The sequence below is a fragment of the Heloderma suspectum genome, chromosome 6 (genome assembly GCF_057233095.1).
Source record: "Heloderma suspectum isolate Gila_16-S chromosome 6, 16-S_ref, whole genome shotgun sequence".
NCBI classification, from domain to species: Eukaryota; Metazoa; Chordata; class Lepidosauria; order Squamata; family Helodermatidae; genus Heloderma; species Heloderma suspectum.
This window is the reverse complement of record NC_139463.1, coordinates 36,233,731-36,253,136: the sequence shown is the minus strand read 5'-3', so window position 1 is coordinate 36,253,136 and position 19,406 is coordinate 36,233,731. Positions and strand designations below refer to the sequence as shown.

Sequence of the window (19,406 nt, the reverse complement as noted above, 5' to 3'; positions counted from 1 at the left end):
AGTCAGGGATAAAAGCTGAGTGTAGAAATGTGTGTGTGAGAGAAAAGTTCAGGAAATCCGTTTTCCGCTTTGGGATGCCCAAAGAATGCTTGCGTTTTGTACTTGGACAGGAGACCACTGAAGACCCTTCATTTTGTACTTGGACAGAAGACCACTGGAGACCCTTACGCGTGCTTGTCTGAATTGTTAGAGGAAAGGACTTATACTGCTTACACTTTGTTCTCAGAAACGTAAATAAGAATAATGTTTAGAAGCTGTATTTGCAGTTTGCAAAGTTCTGTTGCCCTTTTAACCAAATGAGAAAATCAAAAGCCAATAAGCTATTGCTGAATGCAGGATTTGTTATCTGCTAGGAGGTGCTGCCCTAAGCATTACAAAACCCATGCTTCTTAGATATGGTTTGTTTGAGGTACCTAAAACCATTACCAGCAACTGCCCTGTGGGAAGGAGCCCAGAAGAGAGGCAGACAGAGATCACCTGTGGCTCCTGCTCCAGCTGGACTGTCCCTTCCTTCCTTCACAGAGCTTTCTGCTATCAACTGCCCTGTGGGACGGATCCTTATGAGTTATTTTTAATATTGTTTTTATCGTGGTTTTTATTAACATGTTGTTTTACTTGTAAGCCACCTTGGTAGGATTTTATCCTGAAAAGCGGGCTATGTATATAATAAAATAAAGGCCCGGTGTCAACACCCAGCACTCTTGAGCAGTTGCTGGGACCCTAGTGGCCCAGTAGGGCCTACCGGTTTTGACACCTGTCCTTAGCCCTCAGGCATATGTGGCCATATTAATATCTTACAGTGCCCCCGTAAAGATTAATTCCAAGGCATTCTGGAAAATTATAACGGTGGCTCCATTCGAGTGCTGTTGCTGTCTGGGTAAGCATGCCTGCAAGGCCTGCCAGTAAGGAGATGGACTTGGCTGTTTATATGAAAGTAATAAGGATCATATCCACCCATATATAGCTGCTCGGAGTCTAAGATTGTCTTCAGAGGCCTTTCTCCATGTGCCCCTGCCACATGAAGTGAGGCGCGTGGCTGCTAAGGAAAGGGCCTTTTCCACTGTCGCACCCAGCTTGTGGAATGCGCTTCCCAGAGAGGCTCACCTGGCACCTACACAGTGGTCTTTTCTGCACGAGGCGAAGATCTAATTTTCCCAGGCATTTTAGTCTTTCAGTTTCTGTTATTTTTAAATCTCTTACTGTATTATTAAATATTTACACTGCCGCTGGTTTTTACTTTGGTTCTGCACTGTAGTTTTAAACTTCTAATAGTTTTATGTTTATGTGCTGCATTTTATGATTTTAATTGTTATGAGCCACCCAGAGAGCTTCAGTTATTGAGCGATACAGAAATGTAATAAATAAATGAATAAAGAATAAGAGCAGGAACAACCCAGTGATATAAATATGTAGCTTAACAGAGCTTATGTTTGGTCTCTCAGATGTAGAGGGGGGACTCTCCCTAGAAAGACAGATAGATAGGTAGAACCTATCTTCTTGTTGTTGTTGTTGTTATGATCATTTATATACCGGCTTATTTGCCATCAGCAATTTAAAACCAATAAAAAACAATTTAAAACAATAAAACCTTAACGTAATAAAAACAAGAACATTTGAAACATTAAAACTACACAATTTAAAAGGCTACATTAATTTAGTTTTTAGATTTGTATACTGCCCAACCAAGCAAATGCCCTCAGGGCGGTTTATAACCACAAAACCAAAGAACAATAAAATGAACTGATGATGATGATAAATAGGGCAATAAAAATATAAAAATAATACAGTATTTAACATCAAAACTGTTAGAAAGCAATCCTGTGGTCACATAGGATTGCTAGGAGAACCCCTCGGAAGGGGGAGTCCGAGATCTGACCACAGACTCTGCCCGCTTGAAGCTGGTGCTGAGAGAGCTGTGCCGGCTGCCTCTTTGAGGTCAAAAGAGCAACCTCGGAGGAGGAAAGGGGGCATTCTGGTGGGTGGGGACAGGAGGAGAACAAAGAGGCTGGGATACTATTTATCCTGAGCCTTCTCCAGCCTCCTTCGCTCCCCCTACGAAGCGCCCTTGCTTGACAGCAATTGCCTCTACCCCTCTATCCATCCTGCCGGCTTCAGCCTGGCAGGACATAGGAATCTTGGAAGCCTCCAGTTTCCGAGGCTTCCAAGCAGCACGCGTACATTCAGTAGGTTTGCACCTTAAAAATATTGAGGAGGCAGCAGTAAAATGAATAGCCAGAGCAACAGATTAAAGGGTAAATGCCTGCAGAAGGTGTGAACCTGGCATCTAAATGTATGCAATGAATTTTAAAGATGCGTCTTCACAGCCTTTCTTAAAAGTCAAGAGAGTGGAGACCAATCGTAGTTCTTGAGGGAGTGCATTTCACAGCTTGGGAGCAGCTCAGGAGAAAGCCTTTTCTCACACGGCCAACAAACGGTGTCCTTAATAACGGGACACGTTCATAATGAGATGGTTTAAAGACGGCCCCTGAGGCCCTGTTTTTGAATCTTGCTGTCCTAACACATTTTAACACTCTCCAAACTAGTTTCTACCTAAACCCACGGTGTGGTGGGGTAGTCAGTGTGGGTGAACCGGTCTCTTGTTTTTGTTGGATTCTGCTGTAAGAGCTTTTCAGTTAAGTGATTTGAAAGTCTTGTCAGTTTAAAACTCTCACCTTCCTCAGTGGCCTTTTTAGCCAGTACCTTGCTCCCTTCATGCATGCCCTGCAAAAGCTGGGGAGTGTGTACCTATTTGATCTCCCTCTTTACCTGCCGCCTCGCCCAGAAACGTGACTACCTGCATGCAAAGTGGCAAGCTAAACCCCCATGCGTGGTTCTCTCTGCTGCATCCATCTAGAACAGAGCTGGGGAACCAGCCAGCACCCATCAGTCCCAGCCAGCAAAGCTGACAGTCAGATGATGGGAGTCGTAGACCCAAACACCAAGAGGGCAGCGAGTTCCTCAGCCCTGATTTAGCGTTTAAAGGTGTGGCTTTGCCATATTTGGGCTGCGGTGGTGTGAAATATTTGGTGACGGGCCTTGATTCCTGCTTTTCAGGAGTATTGGCCTTGCATAACATCCTGAGCTGTTTTGCAAATGGCGTGTTATTTATCAGCAGCTTCCAGATTGGAATTAAATAAGTGGTGCCAGTCTTGGCTTAGTGCAGCCATGAACTGTCAAAAGAGCTAAAAGGGAATTGTGGAAGATGTGACAGTGTTGCTTTCATGAGCCATGCCTCTAATCTGGGAACTGACTTCCTCATACATTTGCACCACCACCATCACCCCTTCGTTCTCATCCTCATTTATATAATGTAGGAATTTGGAGAGAGGCAATTTGGAGAGAGGCAGCTGCAGCTGTCTTTCTCAACTGATGCAAAGAACATGTTTTTATTCTTCATGTGCTTTCTGTGTGGGCTTGTAATATGGGAGTTTACCATCTCAGTTGAAATGCGCTTCTAGAAAAGTGGTGAAACCACTTGCAGGTAGGAATGGGTGAACTATTTGTTCAGTTCACATTTATATAAGGACTTACCAAATGTGAACTACCTGAACCCATACACAAACTGGGTCATAGTTTAACACCGATATCCGTGCTTTTATGGAGTTTGTGATTCAAAGTTCCTACATTAAAAAATGTGTACCAAAATGCATCTAGTCTAGAAAAGTGCACACAAAAATGTGTGTATTATAGCGAAGCATGCAGAAAGACTTTTTTTTATCTTAGGGGAAGTTGCCTGCACAAAAAATGTATCATTTGAAAAATGTGTCCAAAAATGGGTACACTTTGAAAAACGTATGAAAATACAGACAAATTTTCAGGCGGACTAAAAAGAAATATTTGCAAACTTATGCAAGAACAGGATGGAACGAATGTAATTCTGGGAAAATGAGCTAAATCATTCCAGGTATTGGGGGGTTGGGGCAGAGGCTGCCCTGTCTGGATAGCCATCTGTTGGGGATGCCTTAGTTCTGGAATTCTTGCATCGAGCAAGAGGATGGACTAGATGGGTTACAAAGTACTCTCCAGGTCTGTGATTCTATGGTTCTCAACCCTTTGAATATGGAAGTAATCATTGACAACGTGTGCTTTTTACATTTTTCTTTCTTCAGTTGACCATGTTGTTCCTGAGCCAGGCAACAGTTTACTCTCTGCATTTGACCAGTGGCGAGAATGGTCTGACAGCAAGTCCTGCTGTGATTACTCTTTGCATGTGGATATCACAGAGTGGCATAAAGGGGTTCAGGAGGAGATGGAAGCCTTGGTGAAGGACCATGGTAAGTCTGCGGATTCTTTTAAAGCTCTGATTTAATGTATATGCTGTTTTCCCCCAACACTCCCAAGTGGCTAACATAGGGCAGAATCCAATGGGGCACTTACATCCCCTCCTGATTTCTTTCTGCCCCACCGATTCCCTTCCAGAAATGGTGGGTCCCACTTCTTCCATTGCATAAGCAGGACTCACTGCTCACACAAAGTGTCAGGTTTCCCTTTTTGCCCCTGCTGTAAACTTCAGAACCCAAATCAAAACACAGACAAGAGGCTTCTATCCACGGCTCTTTAATCCTTTTACTTCCATGGGTCATACAGATGCAAATTGTCAGTAACTCACAGTCTACAAAGGAAATGCCTTCAGGGAGTTTAAAGGGAAGCTAAGAAGGTTAAAAGTTCCCCACCATTTAAGAAAAGGTGGGTATGCTTTCCTAACTTAAAGGGTGTGTGTGGGGGATCTCCCTCTATCTCGTGAGGTCTCTACACGTAGCTGTTCCTGCCGGGCCAATTGGGCAGATGGCCTAAGCTCCGCCCCTGCCATCTCTCTCTTGGCTCTTCACCTGGCGTCTAAGAATTCCAGCCTCACCTCTCCCTGATCGCTATCTCTCACAGGGAGGTGTGAAGAGAGGCCCTCTCTGTCCAGCCAGACTATTGAAACCTGAGGAGTCTGTCTCTCTCTGTCTGGAAGAGTCTGGGAAAATTCCTTCCCCACATTTTGCGGTTCCTCTTCGGAATCTGAGCTACTATGCCACTGCCTATTCTCAGAGGCACCCCTGACACAAAGGTGATTTAGTGCTTCCTAGGAGAGGCCCCCAAATGAGCGGAAACACTCGTTTTTGGGAAGGAGGCAGGTCAGTGGGACTCCCTTATGTGAGCTCTGCTGACCTGCCTCCTTCCAGAGAGCAGTGTTTCTGCTCATGTCGGGTTGCCCTGGAAGTGTTAAATCGCCATTGTGCAAATGGTGGGGATGACTAACGCAGCAGAATTGGGGGGGCGTAAGAGAATCGGTAGTGCTTGTGGGGAGGCCCCTTGGATTCTGCCCATAAACATGGAATACACACAGTTCAAACTATAATTTAATAACCATTTCAATTTACCACGCATAAAGTTAATCAGAGCAGCACATGGAACTGCAGTAAAATGGTGCAGTGTGGGGTATTCAGGCTTTCAGCCACTCCATTCCATCCCTTCCCTAACAGTCAGTATTCCTTGCCCACTGAGCATGTTCAGTCCTCATTGGCCTGTTCCCCCACCACGTGTTCTTTGTACTTCTGCAATCCTTGGGTTCCCCCTACCCTGCTGATAGGGGGTGCATGGGTGGTGACATTTTGGCTACATAAGGAGTGGCACTCGGGAGAACTGAGATGGCTATCAGTATATGCGATATAGCAGCCGCCGAACATGGAAAATGTTGTTGTAGCAGCTACAAATGAACTAGTAGCTGGATGTCATCCAGAATTCCTATGGATACCAGAGTGGGAAGAGCAGCTCCTGACCTCAGCAGACAGGTCACTGTTTTCCTTCACCACCACCTTTTTGCTTGTTTTTGGTGTTGGGTAAGTCTAATCATGTACCTGCATTCATAGTTAAAACAACAATGTGTAAGTTTGCAATTCAGGACCTAACGCTGGCAACAGGTTTGTAATGTGCTGCTTGCATTTGAGAAGATGTTGATGGATGGTGTGCCTTTTCTGCCTTGGATTATTATGCCTCTTTTCCCATAGCATCCAGAACTGGTGGGTATTAGAGATACAGCCAAGTGAGGCTTACACAGATGATAGGCATGGCTGTTATTTCGGTGGCAACTAAAAGTTTGATGTCCTTTTAAATTTCCATCCCTCTCTCTTTCTGTTAGGAGTGAATTCCTTCTTGGTGTATATGGCCTTCAAGGATCACTTTCAACTAACAGATTCTCAGGTATGGCAGTTTCTTGGTTTTTGCTCCCCCCCCATCCCCCCATCAGCCCTTGCCCTGAGTTGTGTTATAATTGCATACTGTACATTTCCATACAGTATAATTGGCTCTGTGAGCACTGGACATAACAGCAAGAATGTCTAATTCCTGGATGTAAAGAACAGGCTAGATCAGTGGGCCAGAGCTGCCTCTGTAAGAAGTCTGTGCCAAGGGATTTGGCAAAGTTTTGCTGCTGAGTGGGAGGCAAGTGTTTTTCAAGCAGCAAACAACCCTTTGGGACTTTCTGTCTTTGCTGTCATGTAGGAGCTTTTAAGCTTTATAGACCACATCCCTCTTCTCTGCAGTCCTCGTGATCTGGATGACAAGCTGGGTTCAAGAGCAGATGTGAGCAACTCATGGCCCTCCAGATGTTTTGGCCTACAACACCCACCATTCCCCATTGTTGGCTATGCTGTCTAGGACTGATGGGAGTTGTAGGCCAAAACATCTGGAGGGCCACAAGTTGCCCATCCCAGCCCTAGAAGGAGAAAGAAGAACCTTCCTTGTTCTTACTGGTCATTAGGAGTCAATGTGTGTGAGCACTAGGGATATGCCATCTCTGTGCCACCCTGAGCTGAAGGAGCAAGGTAAAAATGAGCTAGATTAGGGTTTCTCAAATGGTGGTCCGTGAGCTGCATTCAGGTGATCTGCAGAAAGTTTGTAGAACACTTGAAAATATTTGTACTTGGCCTGCATTTGGTTTTTATTTCTTCTGATGATGGACATAAAGGCCATTTTGACCAGGGTCATACTATCAAACAGGCTAAAAAGGCCCTGGGCGAAGTGCTGTGATTTCCTAATATGGCACCGGCACAGTCAATTGTAGGGGCCCTTCTCAGAGGTCCCGCCTATGTCAGTGACCTTAATAATATGCTGCTGGTATGAATGAAGATGCCGGCACTGAAGAAAGAAATGTCACTAACATGTATGTCCTTAGATTTAAAGATTGTGCACAAAATGCGGTGGCCTGCTAAGATCCTTAGCAATTTTCAAGTTGAGAACCACTGCTCAATAGTTGTAGCCATCCAGAATCTTTGTATCAAGTTTTGAAAATGTCTTGACTTGTCCAGATAGCCATTGAACTCATCATCGTCATCATCATTTATTGTATGGTCACAGACCCATTAATCTAGAACTAGTCCAAGGGGCATTTGAACTTGCAATGGGAGGGTGAATGTTGAAGTAAAAGCAAATAAATTGGGAGCATAGATCAGGAAAAAACATCCTCTTTCCTTTCTCTCTAGATATATGAGGTCCTGAGTGTGATCCGTGACATTGGTGCCATAGCCCAGGTCCATGCTGAGAATGGTGACATCATTGCTGAGGTATCTTCTAACACTGTGTGGTGTTGGTAGTGCCCACGCTGTCTGTACACTGTGTTTTACAGAGTAGTGTAAGGAAGAAAGATGACAACTTTCCCCAAGGAGCTTCCGATGTAACCTTTGACAGTGGGAGGAGGGTGTCGAACCTCTTTCAGCATGAGGTCCGAATTCAATTTTGGGGAAGTTATTAGGGGCTGCATTCCAGTGGTGGGCAGGGCCAAAGGCGTGGTGGGTGGGGCCAAATGCAAAAAGAGCAGACCCAAAATACAAAAAAAAAAACCTCCACATTTGAGCTTATTGCCTTAGGAGAGGCATTTCAGCCTTTCAGAATGGGGAAAAGAACCCACACAAGAGCGGAGAAAGCTCCTAATGATCAGCAGTCAGGGAAAAAGGAGCAGGGGAAGGGGAAAGGGTGTGGCCATTTGATGAACCCTGGAGGGCTGGGTTCAGACCAGAGGGCCTCCTAGCCTGATGTTCAACACCTCTGGGCTAGATTTATTTATTTATTTATTTGGAATATGGGCATGCATTTATGTAGTAATGAATGTAACATTGAATCAAGCATGCCCCATTTGGTTTAATTTTAACTAGTTAAAAAATGCTCTGTAACAAATGGGCACAACCTGGCCATGTGCTTTTGTTATCTCGTTCATCACTCTTTCAGGGCTAAGGCATATGTTTCTAATGTCTGGGGAATTCTGCAGGGGTGGGGGAATGGCAAAAGCCAGTAGGGGCTGCTGTCCCCCCCCCCCCGCTGCCCCAAATGCCCTGGGATGATGCAGCATCTGGAGAATTATGGGAAAATCAAATAGTGGGCACCATGAGGTAGGTGCTCATATTGATTCCACCACTGGCACAGGTGGCCTCTCCACCTCTTCTTCTTCTCTCTCTCTCATGGTGACACAAACAAAGTCTTTAATAATGGAAATGAATGGAATTAGAAAGGGAAAAAAAGACTCTTTCACATCCTTATATAAGACAAATGTTTACCAGCAGTTGCATACATTAGAAGTTGGTCAGAGTGATAAAAGACATGTCCATGGGGTTGATAAAGGACATGTCCTTGGGGTTGATAAAGGAGATCTCCATGAGGTTGATAAAGGGCATGTCCATGGGGTTGATAAAGGGCATGTCCATGGGGTTGATAAAGGGCATGTCCATGGGGTTGATAAAGGGCATCTCCATGGGTTTGATAAAGGGCATGTCCTTGGGGTTGATAAAGGACATCTCCATGAGGTTGATAAAGGACATCTCCATGGGTTTGATAAAGGGCATGTCCATGGGATTGATAAAGGGCATGTCCATGGAGTTGATAAAGGACATGTCCATGGGGTTGATAAAGGGCATGTCCATGGCGCTGCATACATTAGAAGTTGGTCAAGTTGATAAGGGACATGTCCATGGGGATGGGGTTGAAGAACCAAAGCCAGAACTCTTGGTAGACTCCTCGACACTTGTCAGTAAAATATGTTTAAGCGGTGTTCTTTTTCTTTCTGTTTTAGGAGCAGCAAAGGATCTTGGAACTGGGAATCACTGGTCCTGAGGGCCACGTGCTGAGCAGGCCTGAAGAGGTGAGTGTGTGCGACAAAGCTTTGCTCATTCCTTCGCTGGGTGGGGCCAAAAATACCAGCATGCTTTAGCTCTTCCTGCCAGTAACTAAACCTTAGGAGAGGCATTTCAACCTTTTAGAATGGGGGGAAACGCACACAAAATCTGAGGAAATACTTTATAATCAGTTATTGGTGGAAAGCAGCCAGGAGAAGGGGGTGTGATCCTCCGGGAATTCTTAAGAAGTAGACAGCAGTGATAGAAGGCGTAAGGGGTGAGTGGGGGGAAACACTTCTGAGGAAGTCACAGCATCAGTGTCAACGGACTACAGATCTCAGCAGGAGCCAGACACAAAGTGTGGGGGAAGTGAGGAGTGTGCAGTACTGGAACACGACAGGTCGCAGTGAGGCCTGCTTCTTAAAGATGACATTTCTTAAAGACGACAAGGTGGGGAGAGTGGCTGTGATGGGGAGGAGGAGGAATTGTCAGTAAAAAGACAGTTGGAGGAGGAGGTCAGGGAGAAAAGCCCAAAGGCAGCTGGGTCAGAGAGGCTGTCTTCAGGAACTGTCACAGAAGCAGGTTGTTGGGAGAGAATGACAGAAAGTCAAGCATCAACATCTCATCAGAAAGTTCAGAGAGAGTGCACAGCAACGAGATGCAAAGGGGCATGGAGAAATGTTGGAAGAGTACCGGGAAGAAGGAAGAAGCATCTTCTAACGGAGAGGGTAGTAACTGTGTCAGTGGTAGAAGCAGGGGGCAAGGAGCTGGATTTCAGGGAAGTTGTCAGGGTTCCAGGAGTGGCTCAGAGGGTCCAGGTCATAAGTGGAACCTTGACAGAGGGTAAGGAGCTGAAGGGAGCAAGGGGCCAGGAGAGTCATTTTCTCTTGACAGTAGTTCCAGAGGGAGCCAGACATGGAAAGAAGGAAAGGGATGGAGAAGTAAAGGGAAGGCAGGAGGCAGCAAGTAGTGATGAGACCAGGAATGAATAATCAGGTTCACCTTTCCCCAAGGAGTTGTTAAAGGAGTCCCCTCACTTTTCTGCATCCCTCTTCAACCCACCTCTCGGGACACATAGAAGTCCACCTCTGCATCACTGGAAATGAGGTGGGTGGATCTCTAGAATAGCTCAGGCCTAGGTGGACTTGCTAAGGTTTTCTGTGTCAGTGGCGAGATATGTTCTAGATCCTTCAGAGTTTCCCCCTGGGAAAAGGTGGAGGGGAAATAGGGATAGCAGTATCTGAAAAAGGATAGCAATATCTGAAGATGAGAAATACAGGATAGCAGTATCTGAAAAAAGGATAACAGTTTCTGCAGATGAGAAACACAGGAATCCCAGTACAAAGTGGGTTAATGCATTTTGGCAATGAGTGAGTTGTGACTAAATCCATCCAGGCTGGCATTGCAGCATACAGTGCCCAGAGGACTTGAAAGGCGACATTTTACAGCCGTGTCTCCCCGCCCACATGGAAAAGGCTGCATCGAGATTTCATGTGGTTTTAGTAAACATTCTTCGCCACAAGTGAGGGTTTGCAACAGTTTTTAGTTTAGAAAAAGGCAAGTAATGTGTATGCCTGTGTGTGTGTGGGGGTGAATTTTATAAAATTATGCATGTTGTGGGCACACTCGACAGGGAGATGTTATTTATTTACAATGTTTATATGCTGCCCAATAGCAAACTGCTCTGGGTGGCTTACAATAAGAACAATAAAAGACAGCTATAAACAGTAAACTACATTGCAGCATTTAAAAGAAATCCAACAGCAGAAAATAAAATCAGTATAACAAAAAATAATGTTATATTATCCAGCAATAACATTCACTATGGGCAAGATCCTTCTGTACTGTTTACTCACAAGTTCAGCCAGTGTCCTTTCCAACGTTAATGACAAATTTCCTATTCACATGTTCTGGCCATCTTATACTATTGATTGAGACTGGGGGATTCGTGATAGATCGCCTTGAATATCTTCATTGCCCCAAAGTCAGTTTCTGTTATCACGGATGGTTTTACTTGCTAGCTTCCTGGATTTTTAAATTTTCATTCTTCTGTTAAAATAGCGATATTTTGCTGTTCTTTTCTCACTCTCTCATAATGCTAGAACTCACAGGTCATCCAGTGAAGCTGAATGGTGGGAGATTCAGGACAGACAAAAGGAAATATCTCTTCACACAATGCATAGTTAAACTGTAGAATTCACTACTGCAAGATGAGGTGATGGCCAGCTACTTAGAGAGCTTTAAAAGGGAATTAGACAAATTAATGGAACAATGGTTACTAGTCATGATGGCTATATCGTTTGTTCAGATTTTATTATTTATAGCCAATGGCCATTACAATATAAACACAAGAAAACATATTTGTAAAACATTGAACAATCAATCCGGTAGGACACAAGTAGGGCCTTGGGAATACAAATAAAAGATTTTGAGCATATGTTTAAATTAGAAACAAAAACTCCTCTTTTGTCACTGGTGTAAATTCAGAAAGGCCACTCTTAACCTTGTTGCAGCTAGTGGGAACATAGCTACTCTGTAACTGACGGATTTATCTGTATCTGCCAGCAGCTATCTAATCTTAAGATCATCTCATAGGCCTTCTAAAGAGGCCTGGAAAGGGAGAATAAACGTGACCCTAGATTTATTTTATGTAGAGGGCAATACAAAATATAGTGCACCACATCTTCAGTTTGGCCTAATCCACATACACAGAAACCATCGTTTGCTGGCTTTTTAGAGAATCTGCCAGCCAAATATTCAGTGGGCATCGTTTGAAATCTAAGCTGAGTAAAAGCACACGTTACAGGGAAGAAGGTTGATTCCCACAGGTAGGTGGACCTTTCACGGTCTAGCTTAATTTTAGCATACCAAATAGCAGACTTACAGTTCTTTATATATTCAGAATCTCTCTTGGCATTTTCAAAGAAGATTATGTCCCAGATCTTATGAACAAAGGCATCCTGCATTATCATTACTGGAGAGATCGAATAGCTCTGCATCAAACCTCTGTGTGATTGTACGCAGCCTTCTCTATTCTGTATTTTGAAAAAAACCACAGCTTTGATAAATAATGATCCAACATCAGTAATAGCTTTTCTCAGTACAGGATGGCTATATGCTACCTCTGGGTTCAGGGACACATGCCTCTGAATAGCAGTTGCTGGGGAAGTACTGCAGGAGAGGACTGTTGCGCTTACGTCCTGCTTGTGGATTTCTCATAGGCATGTGGCTGGCCACTGTGGGAAACAGGATGCTCAACCAGATAGGTCTTCACTCTGATCCAGCACGGCTGCTCCTATGTTCTACGTTGCTATAGAAGGCCAAGGGGATGATCTAGAGCAGGGGTGCACAGCCTTTTTGTCCCTGAGGGCCAGTTCAGGTGACACCAGAGGGCCACACACCTGTGTGCAGGCACATACACATGCTTACACATGCATATGCATGAAAACACATGCATACAGCCTTATCTGCAGTCGGGGATGAGGAATGGGTTAACTTGCTAGCAGGAGCAAGAGAAACCATTCCTTTGTCTCCAGCCTCTGCTGAGAGATTAGAGGTAAGGCAAGGGTTTCTCTTGTTAGTGCTAGCATTAGCCTGAGAAACGCTTGCCATATTTCTGATCTCTGCAGATATTTTTCAAACTCTGGGTTATCATTAACGAGGAGGCTGCCCAGTTGCTCCTGCTGCAAGCGGTGCAGTTAACATTATGTATGAATCAGGACCTCTGTCTTGCCTCTCCCCCAAACCTATGCGTGAACTGAAATGCAGTGTTAGGGCAATATTTGCAATTTCCTGAATTTTGCGACGCAATTTGCAGTTTTTAAAGAACTGGATACAGAGGGGGCAAAGTGCAAACAAAAACTCTGTATATTAGGGAAATGTCTGCACAGAACTACAGGGAAATTTGCTTGCAAAAAAGTCTGTATTCAGAGCGGTGCATACAAAAATGCATTCATTTGGAAAAATGCATACAAAAATGCGGACATTTGGAAAAATGCATAAAAAAATGCATACATTTATTTAATATTTATTTATTTGATTTGTACCGCCTTTCTACCCAAAAATGGCATTCAAGATGTTTGGATCAATTCGCATGAAAATATGTATGAATTTCATGCTTCCTTTAAAGAACCAAAACAACAAATTCACATACTGATGCGGAAACAGGACGGAAGAAAATTAATGAAGTAAAAATGGGGAAATGAACAGAATCGAACTTGCGGGTTTCATCCACCCCAGTAGTCTCCATGCATCCCCTTATATGTTGCTTGCTTGTTAACATTAATTTAGGGCTTCATTTTCAAAAAGGAAATACCACGGACAATGGTATAGTGGAGCCAGGGCTCACAGGGACACTTCACCGGCACTTTTTTTTTATTAGCAGGGACGCTGACGTCATCTGCCACCCCCTTCAGAATTCCCTGCTCCCTCTGGGAAGAGCTACAATCTTCACAGTAGCTGGGAAGAAATGAATTTTCCCACCAACAATATACTGTTTACTGTTACAACACAAAGTATTTGGGGCTGGCTTGCTCTTGACTAGGCTGTTAAGACCCATTAAGATCCAGTAAGACTAACACCCATTAGTTTTACAAAAGATGTGTTCCTAGTGGAGATGAAAAATGCTAGAAGTTGTTTGTTGATATGGTTCAAAACAGCTGCCTGCATTTTTGGCCTCTCCTTGGGAGTGTGGCTAAGGGGGACTGCCATGATGAGCGCCTGCACTTCAACATTTACCACTACAACACTGGTAGTCTCCATGTGTTCTCTTATATGTTTATTGCATGTTGTTGTTAATTCCTTTAATGCACAGTCTTATTCATGTTTGGACAGAAAAGTCCTATAACTCCCAGCATTCCCCAACTAACATGGCTGGCTGGGGAATGCTGGGCGTTGTAGGACTTCTTTCCTGTCTAAACATGCATAGGATTGCACCCTTAGGGCTTCATTTTCAAAAGGGGAAATGTCATGGAAGGAATTTGTTGTGGGCAGGGTGAGGGCAGGCGGGTACTTTGCTTGTTGCTAAGGCAGATCTGTGCTTCTTTTCCCTCCCATAGGTGGAGGCTGAAGCCGTGAACCGGGCGATAACCATTGCTAACCAAACCAACTGCCCCTTATATGTCAGCAAGGTGATGAGCAAAAGTGCAGCTGAGGTTATTGCCCAAGCCAGGAAAAAGGGTAAGTTCTATTAATAGAAATATGATGGAAACTTCCTGTTAATTCTTCCGCTCTGGTTTCCTTGCCAATGTCATATGGCTCTCTCTTGGATATGTTTGTGTTCTCTGTCCAGTCTGAATTTTAACTTTCTGAGCAATTGGCTTTTCGTGGGCGACTTGTCCTGCAGCCCAAAAACAGCTTGTTGGGACGCTGGCTTTCCAATCCAACTTTCCTCTTTCTCCTTTTTGTTCCACCACCTGGCCCAGTCGCCTTGGTAACACCTGTTTGCAAATACAAATGGATGATCAAGTGCTTCGTTCTCTTTAATCACATCTTACCCCAGGCTTGTCAACCCCTCTCTTTCATCTTTCCTCCAAAATCACCCGCCTGCTGTTGCATTTGTCTCCAGCCTCCCTTCAGGCTCTCACCTGCCCAGAAATAAACTCGGTTTCCAGATGTGACACCAGCTGGAAGAGAAACAGTGTTTCGGCATTTATTTTCCTAGTCAATAAGAACTGGGTTCAAGAAGGTGCTTTGTGACTGGCAAAGTCTGAACCCAGATGAAGTCTGGGCAACATTTGTGTCTCCAAATGCCAAGCAGAGGATAGCCCTATTCATGTTTTACTTGTGTGTAGGGCAGTTGTGTATTGGAGTGGGACTGAGCTGTTCAAGCTCCTTTTTCTTCCACCCTACTATCCAACATGGCTAGCTAGTTTTGCCCCTGATGTCTGCCATTGAGTGCAGGAAACAGCAAGAGCAATATGTTGCAAAACAGGAAAGAAGATATTCTCAGATGCCAGGGAAAGCTTTTCATTGGGCCCAAGGTGTTTCGGAAAGAAAGTTCTTTCCTCATTTTGAAATAAAGGAAGCATTGGTAAGATTTTCTGTGGTATATTTAGAGAAAGATAGGTGACTCCTGAAAGGGAATTTCTTTCTGAAACACGTTGGGCCTGATAAAAAGTTGAGAGTATCTTCTGCCTGTTGAGTGCAGACATCTGAAAAAGGACCCCTATGTGTGAGTGGGTGTACCTGCATAGGGTTTTACGTGATAGAGATGCCCATGCAATTGGTGATCTCAATTGCATGGAGCCCCTACATGCAAGGAGGTGGTACCACGCAGAGCAGTGGTGTTGAACCGCTTAGTGACTGCCAGCAAGAGCTTAAAGCTCAAATGTGCTGGTATTTTTTACCCCACCCCTTTTGCCTTTGGCCCTGCCTACCACTGGAATGGGGCCCCTGAGAGCTCCTCCAAAGCGAAATTCGGCCCTTGGGCTGAAAGAGGTTCTGCATCACTAATGTAGGGGCTCCTTTTCATATATATATGCTCAACGCTTGGACATGGGGAGCAGGGGCTAGCTTGGAGATGCAACACTGGGGGCTTGTCTAGCAGCATGGCCCTGCTCCTACACATGAGTGCCTTACACATGAGTAACCCATGAATAGGGCCGGTGTTATGCCAGAGATGTTGGATTGGCCAGGTTACCCAATGAGGGATGCGTTCTCACCAAAGGGCAAGCCAGTTCTCATAAATGACAATCCTGCGGTAGGAGGAGCAAGTCCCAAAGCAACCCATTTGTTGCAGAAGAAGCAATCCCGAAGGCTGCAATCTTGGGCAGAAAGAGTGTCGGGATGGAACCCAGGCTCCCTGATTTGGTTTCACATTCCGAGGCAAAGCTAGACGAAGCCCAGCCGAGACCAAGAGCAGGAGAGGAAATTCCCCAAGGCTCTGCAGGAGTCAGGGATGAATCCTCCCAGGAACTTACTGAACAGGAGGCCCAGTTCAGAGACCATCCACACCCCCGTGGGAACTCAGCCTTTGTCGCAGGGGGAGGGAGCACTAGAATTGACAGTTCCCGGAGTCTGCCACAGGGTTAAACAGGCAGAGTTGAGAGGAAGTGGGAGGCAGTTCATCAGATTGGCTGCACATCAGAAGTTTAGTCAGGAGGATCCGCTTAGTTGAAAAGCAGCTGCCTTGCCTTGTTCAGCTAATTAGGCTTAGGGGACAGCTCCTCGCCTTCACAGATGCTACAGGTGTGAAGAGATGTTTTAACTGAATAAAGGCGTGGTGGGTTGCACAGAGAGTCTCTGTTGCCTCACTATTCAGTGGGAGGGCTGGGAACCTTGACAAGGAGCCTACTTCGCAGGGTTGTTGCGAGGATAAAATAGGGAGAGGACAACATTGGATGCTGCCTTGAGGTCTTTGCGGGACCAGTGGTATATAAATGCAACTGTTTTTGGAAACCACCCTGAACGCATTGCTGAGGGGCTATATATATATATGTATATATATCAATCAAATAAGAACAAGGAGGCAGCTAGAGCTACAAGTAGCTCTGTGGACTGCAGGCAGCAAGCGGGGCCAGTATTGGCTGCAGGTGGACAGCAACAAAGGTGTATCTAGAAAGCAAGATTCAGAGCTGTCTGCTGCACTGGCAGAAAGTGCAGGGAGGAAGCCAGACATTTAGCCAGTTGGGTCCATAAGAGTGGGGCCCAGGAGAGAAGTTAATAAAAAGCGTCCAGTCCAAATTCACCTGCTGCTGGCAGTTCCTCCTTGACCAAATGGGGAAGGCCCTGAACCATGCTAGCCTTGACACTCCCATGCTGCCAGTTCTGCCATCCTGCCTTGCCACGTGAATCTATATTTGGGGACTGGTTCATGCAATTTGTCACAGCAACTCAGGTTTGCCACCAGGGGTATAGTCGACAGGGAGTGGTAGCCAATCCTGGCTTTCTGGAGAGTGTGTCTTGTACGATGGATGCACATGTTTGCAAAACGTGCCTTTGTCATGTGTACACTTAAAAAAAAAGCAACATGTGTGATGCAGCCTTGATATCATGTGTGATGCAGCCTTGCCAATTGTCACCTGTTCTGAGGACCATGCTGTTTTCGGGACCATACACCTTATAAGCCATCTTGTTTGGCTTTAGCTGAGGATTCTTGTACTTTGAATCCTTCCTCTGAATTCTAGCCTTCAGGATATTATGGTTCAAACGGCATCAAGGACTCCTATTTCCGCTCTCTTTTATTGCTTAAGCTTTATTAGTTTCTATTTAAAGCATCCCTAAGTGTGGGTGTTTTAAGCTGAAGAATGTCTCCGTCCCCCCCTCCCTCCTATGCATAAAGAATTTGAACTGTGACGCAGTCTAAATAAACATAAATTAATGAGATCATTTTTCCACCTTCCGGGGGTGGGGGTGTCACTATTGTAATGCTGAGAATGTTTATTCATATCTCAGCAGAGCATGATTGCTAAAATGCAACACAGTGGGGAACAAAAGTGCCTGTAAGTTGTCCTGAATGAAAGACCCTTCCACCAGCTTTTCTCAAAACCAGTTGCATGGAGGCTGTTCATTGAAGGGGAGGGAACTCTGTGCATCCTCAGAGACACTCTCTTGCTATTTCATAGGCTCCCCATCTGAGCCCTGGGATTATAAACCAGGTTGAGGGTCTAATCCAGGGGTGGGCAACTTTGATGGCTCCAGGGCCATTTTTGACACACAACCACACACACCACATCAAAAGGATCGAAATTAGTTTGTTTTCAATCTAATTTTTACCCTTTTGGTGCTCCATGGGAGCTACAGAGCAGTGAAAGGGTAAAGAAGGGTTTTAAAATAGCCATGGGGGTGGGCAGGGGACTGCATTGGGGGACAACAGGGACTGGATGTGGCCTGACCCTGGTCGAATCCTTATTGCCACAAATGTAAGTTCTAGTTAAGCTCTGGAGAGGGAGAAGAAGCTCTCCAGGGAAGAGTCCTGAAAGGCGGCTAAGAAATGCATTAAATAAATTAATTAAATAAGAAACTATTGAGATTCAATAGCTGTGGACAAAATCAAACAGAAAGCAATAATACCAGCTGTGCAGACAAAAAGTATCCACTAACTGCCAACGTATGTTTTAAACATCACCCTTTTTCTTATGGGAAGAAATGACTTCACCAATAAGTAAGGCAGTTGGATCTGTCATCTGTTTGATCTTGAGTCTTTCCAAACCTTTCTCAGTATAATTGCTGGAGAATCATCTTCTCAGTAGTTACAAAACAAGTATTCAGTTGGGGTCTCAACCTGGAGACTGCCCATACTTTGTATTTATTAATGACACTTTTTCTGCCATCCTTCCTTCAAAGGAGTTCAGGTGGCTGAAATTATTCTTTTCCCAACCTCCATTTTCCTCTCAACAACCCTGTGAAGTAGGCCAGGCTTAGACATAGTGTCTGGCTTAAAATCCTCAAGCAAGAGGGCACCTGGTTGGGGAAGGATGTGTTAGATGGTGAATACTGTTTCTGGTCAGCAGCAGTGGTAACATTCACTTCCCTGCAGTTGGAACTTTAGAGTTCTGACTGGTTCTGACTGAAACCCCAGAGCAGATTCACCGCCCCACTGACATCAGAGCCACCAAGCTTCCATTGTTTCCACGATGTCTATTTGGTAATGTTGGAGACAGGATACTGGGCTAGAGGAACTGTAGATATTGCTGCACGAGGTCGCTCATGTGGTGCTACAGAATTTATTAGTACCGCGTCCTTCCTATAAAGAGCTGTACATGGTCCCCACCCTTCTTGTATCCTCACAAGAACCCTGTGAAGTGGACTGGGCTGAGAGATCGTTACAGGTCCAAAATCATGGCTGAACAGGGATTTGAACCTACTACGCTAGAACAGTACGCTAGTTCTCTGCAATTGTCCAACCACTTCGAATTTCAGAAGTTTTAGGGGAAGGGTCAAGTAAGGCTGGCTGCTCATTTCCCATTGGGACAGGTATCTTCATCAGCCCAGGTTTTGATGTGCATGGGGCAAAGAGAACAATTACTGGATTGAAAACAAATCACAGAAAAACACATGGTTTCCTTAGGTTAGGAACATCTGCCTTAGGAATGTCTGCCTTCCATCAGGTTAGGAACGTCTGCCTTAACTCAATGATTCTCAAAAGTACTGAGAACCGGGTTGCCGATCTTGGCCATATAGACTATTCAAATGCAACAAAAGTGAGCAAATACCGCTTGGCTGGCATTGCTCATTCTCACCCCAGGCACAGAGGAGCCCTATTCAGGTGGTGTGCTTGAACAGGGGAATTGTAATGCCTAACCCCCTCCAGTGTCCTGGTGCATGCTGGACCCAACCCCTCTGTCCCCGGCCTTCCTTCTACTAGCCCTTTAGCCA

General features: G+C 45.0%; 1 protein-coding gene across 2 annotated transcripts in view; it reads left to right on the top strand.

Moving 5' to 3' along the window:
* The window catches only part of DPYSL2 (dihydropyrimidinase like 2), a 90,448-nt gene that overhangs the window by 42,063 nt on the left and 28,979 nt on the right, over window positions 1–19,406 (top strand). For both annotated transcript variants that reach the window (XM_084803932.1, XM_084803931.1), the window contains exons 4-8: window positions 4,110–4,274; window positions 6,125–6,186; window positions 7,467–7,547; window positions 9,047–9,115; window positions 14,147–14,267. In XM_084803932.1, the coding sequence (XP_084660058.1) occupies window positions 4,110–4,274; window positions 6,125–6,186; window positions 7,467–7,547; window positions 9,047–9,115; window positions 14,147–14,267 (498 nt within the window). The remainder of the gene's footprint in view (window positions 1–4,109; window positions 4,275–6,124; window positions 6,187–7,466; window positions 7,548–9,046; window positions 9,116–14,146; window positions 14,268–19,406) is intronic.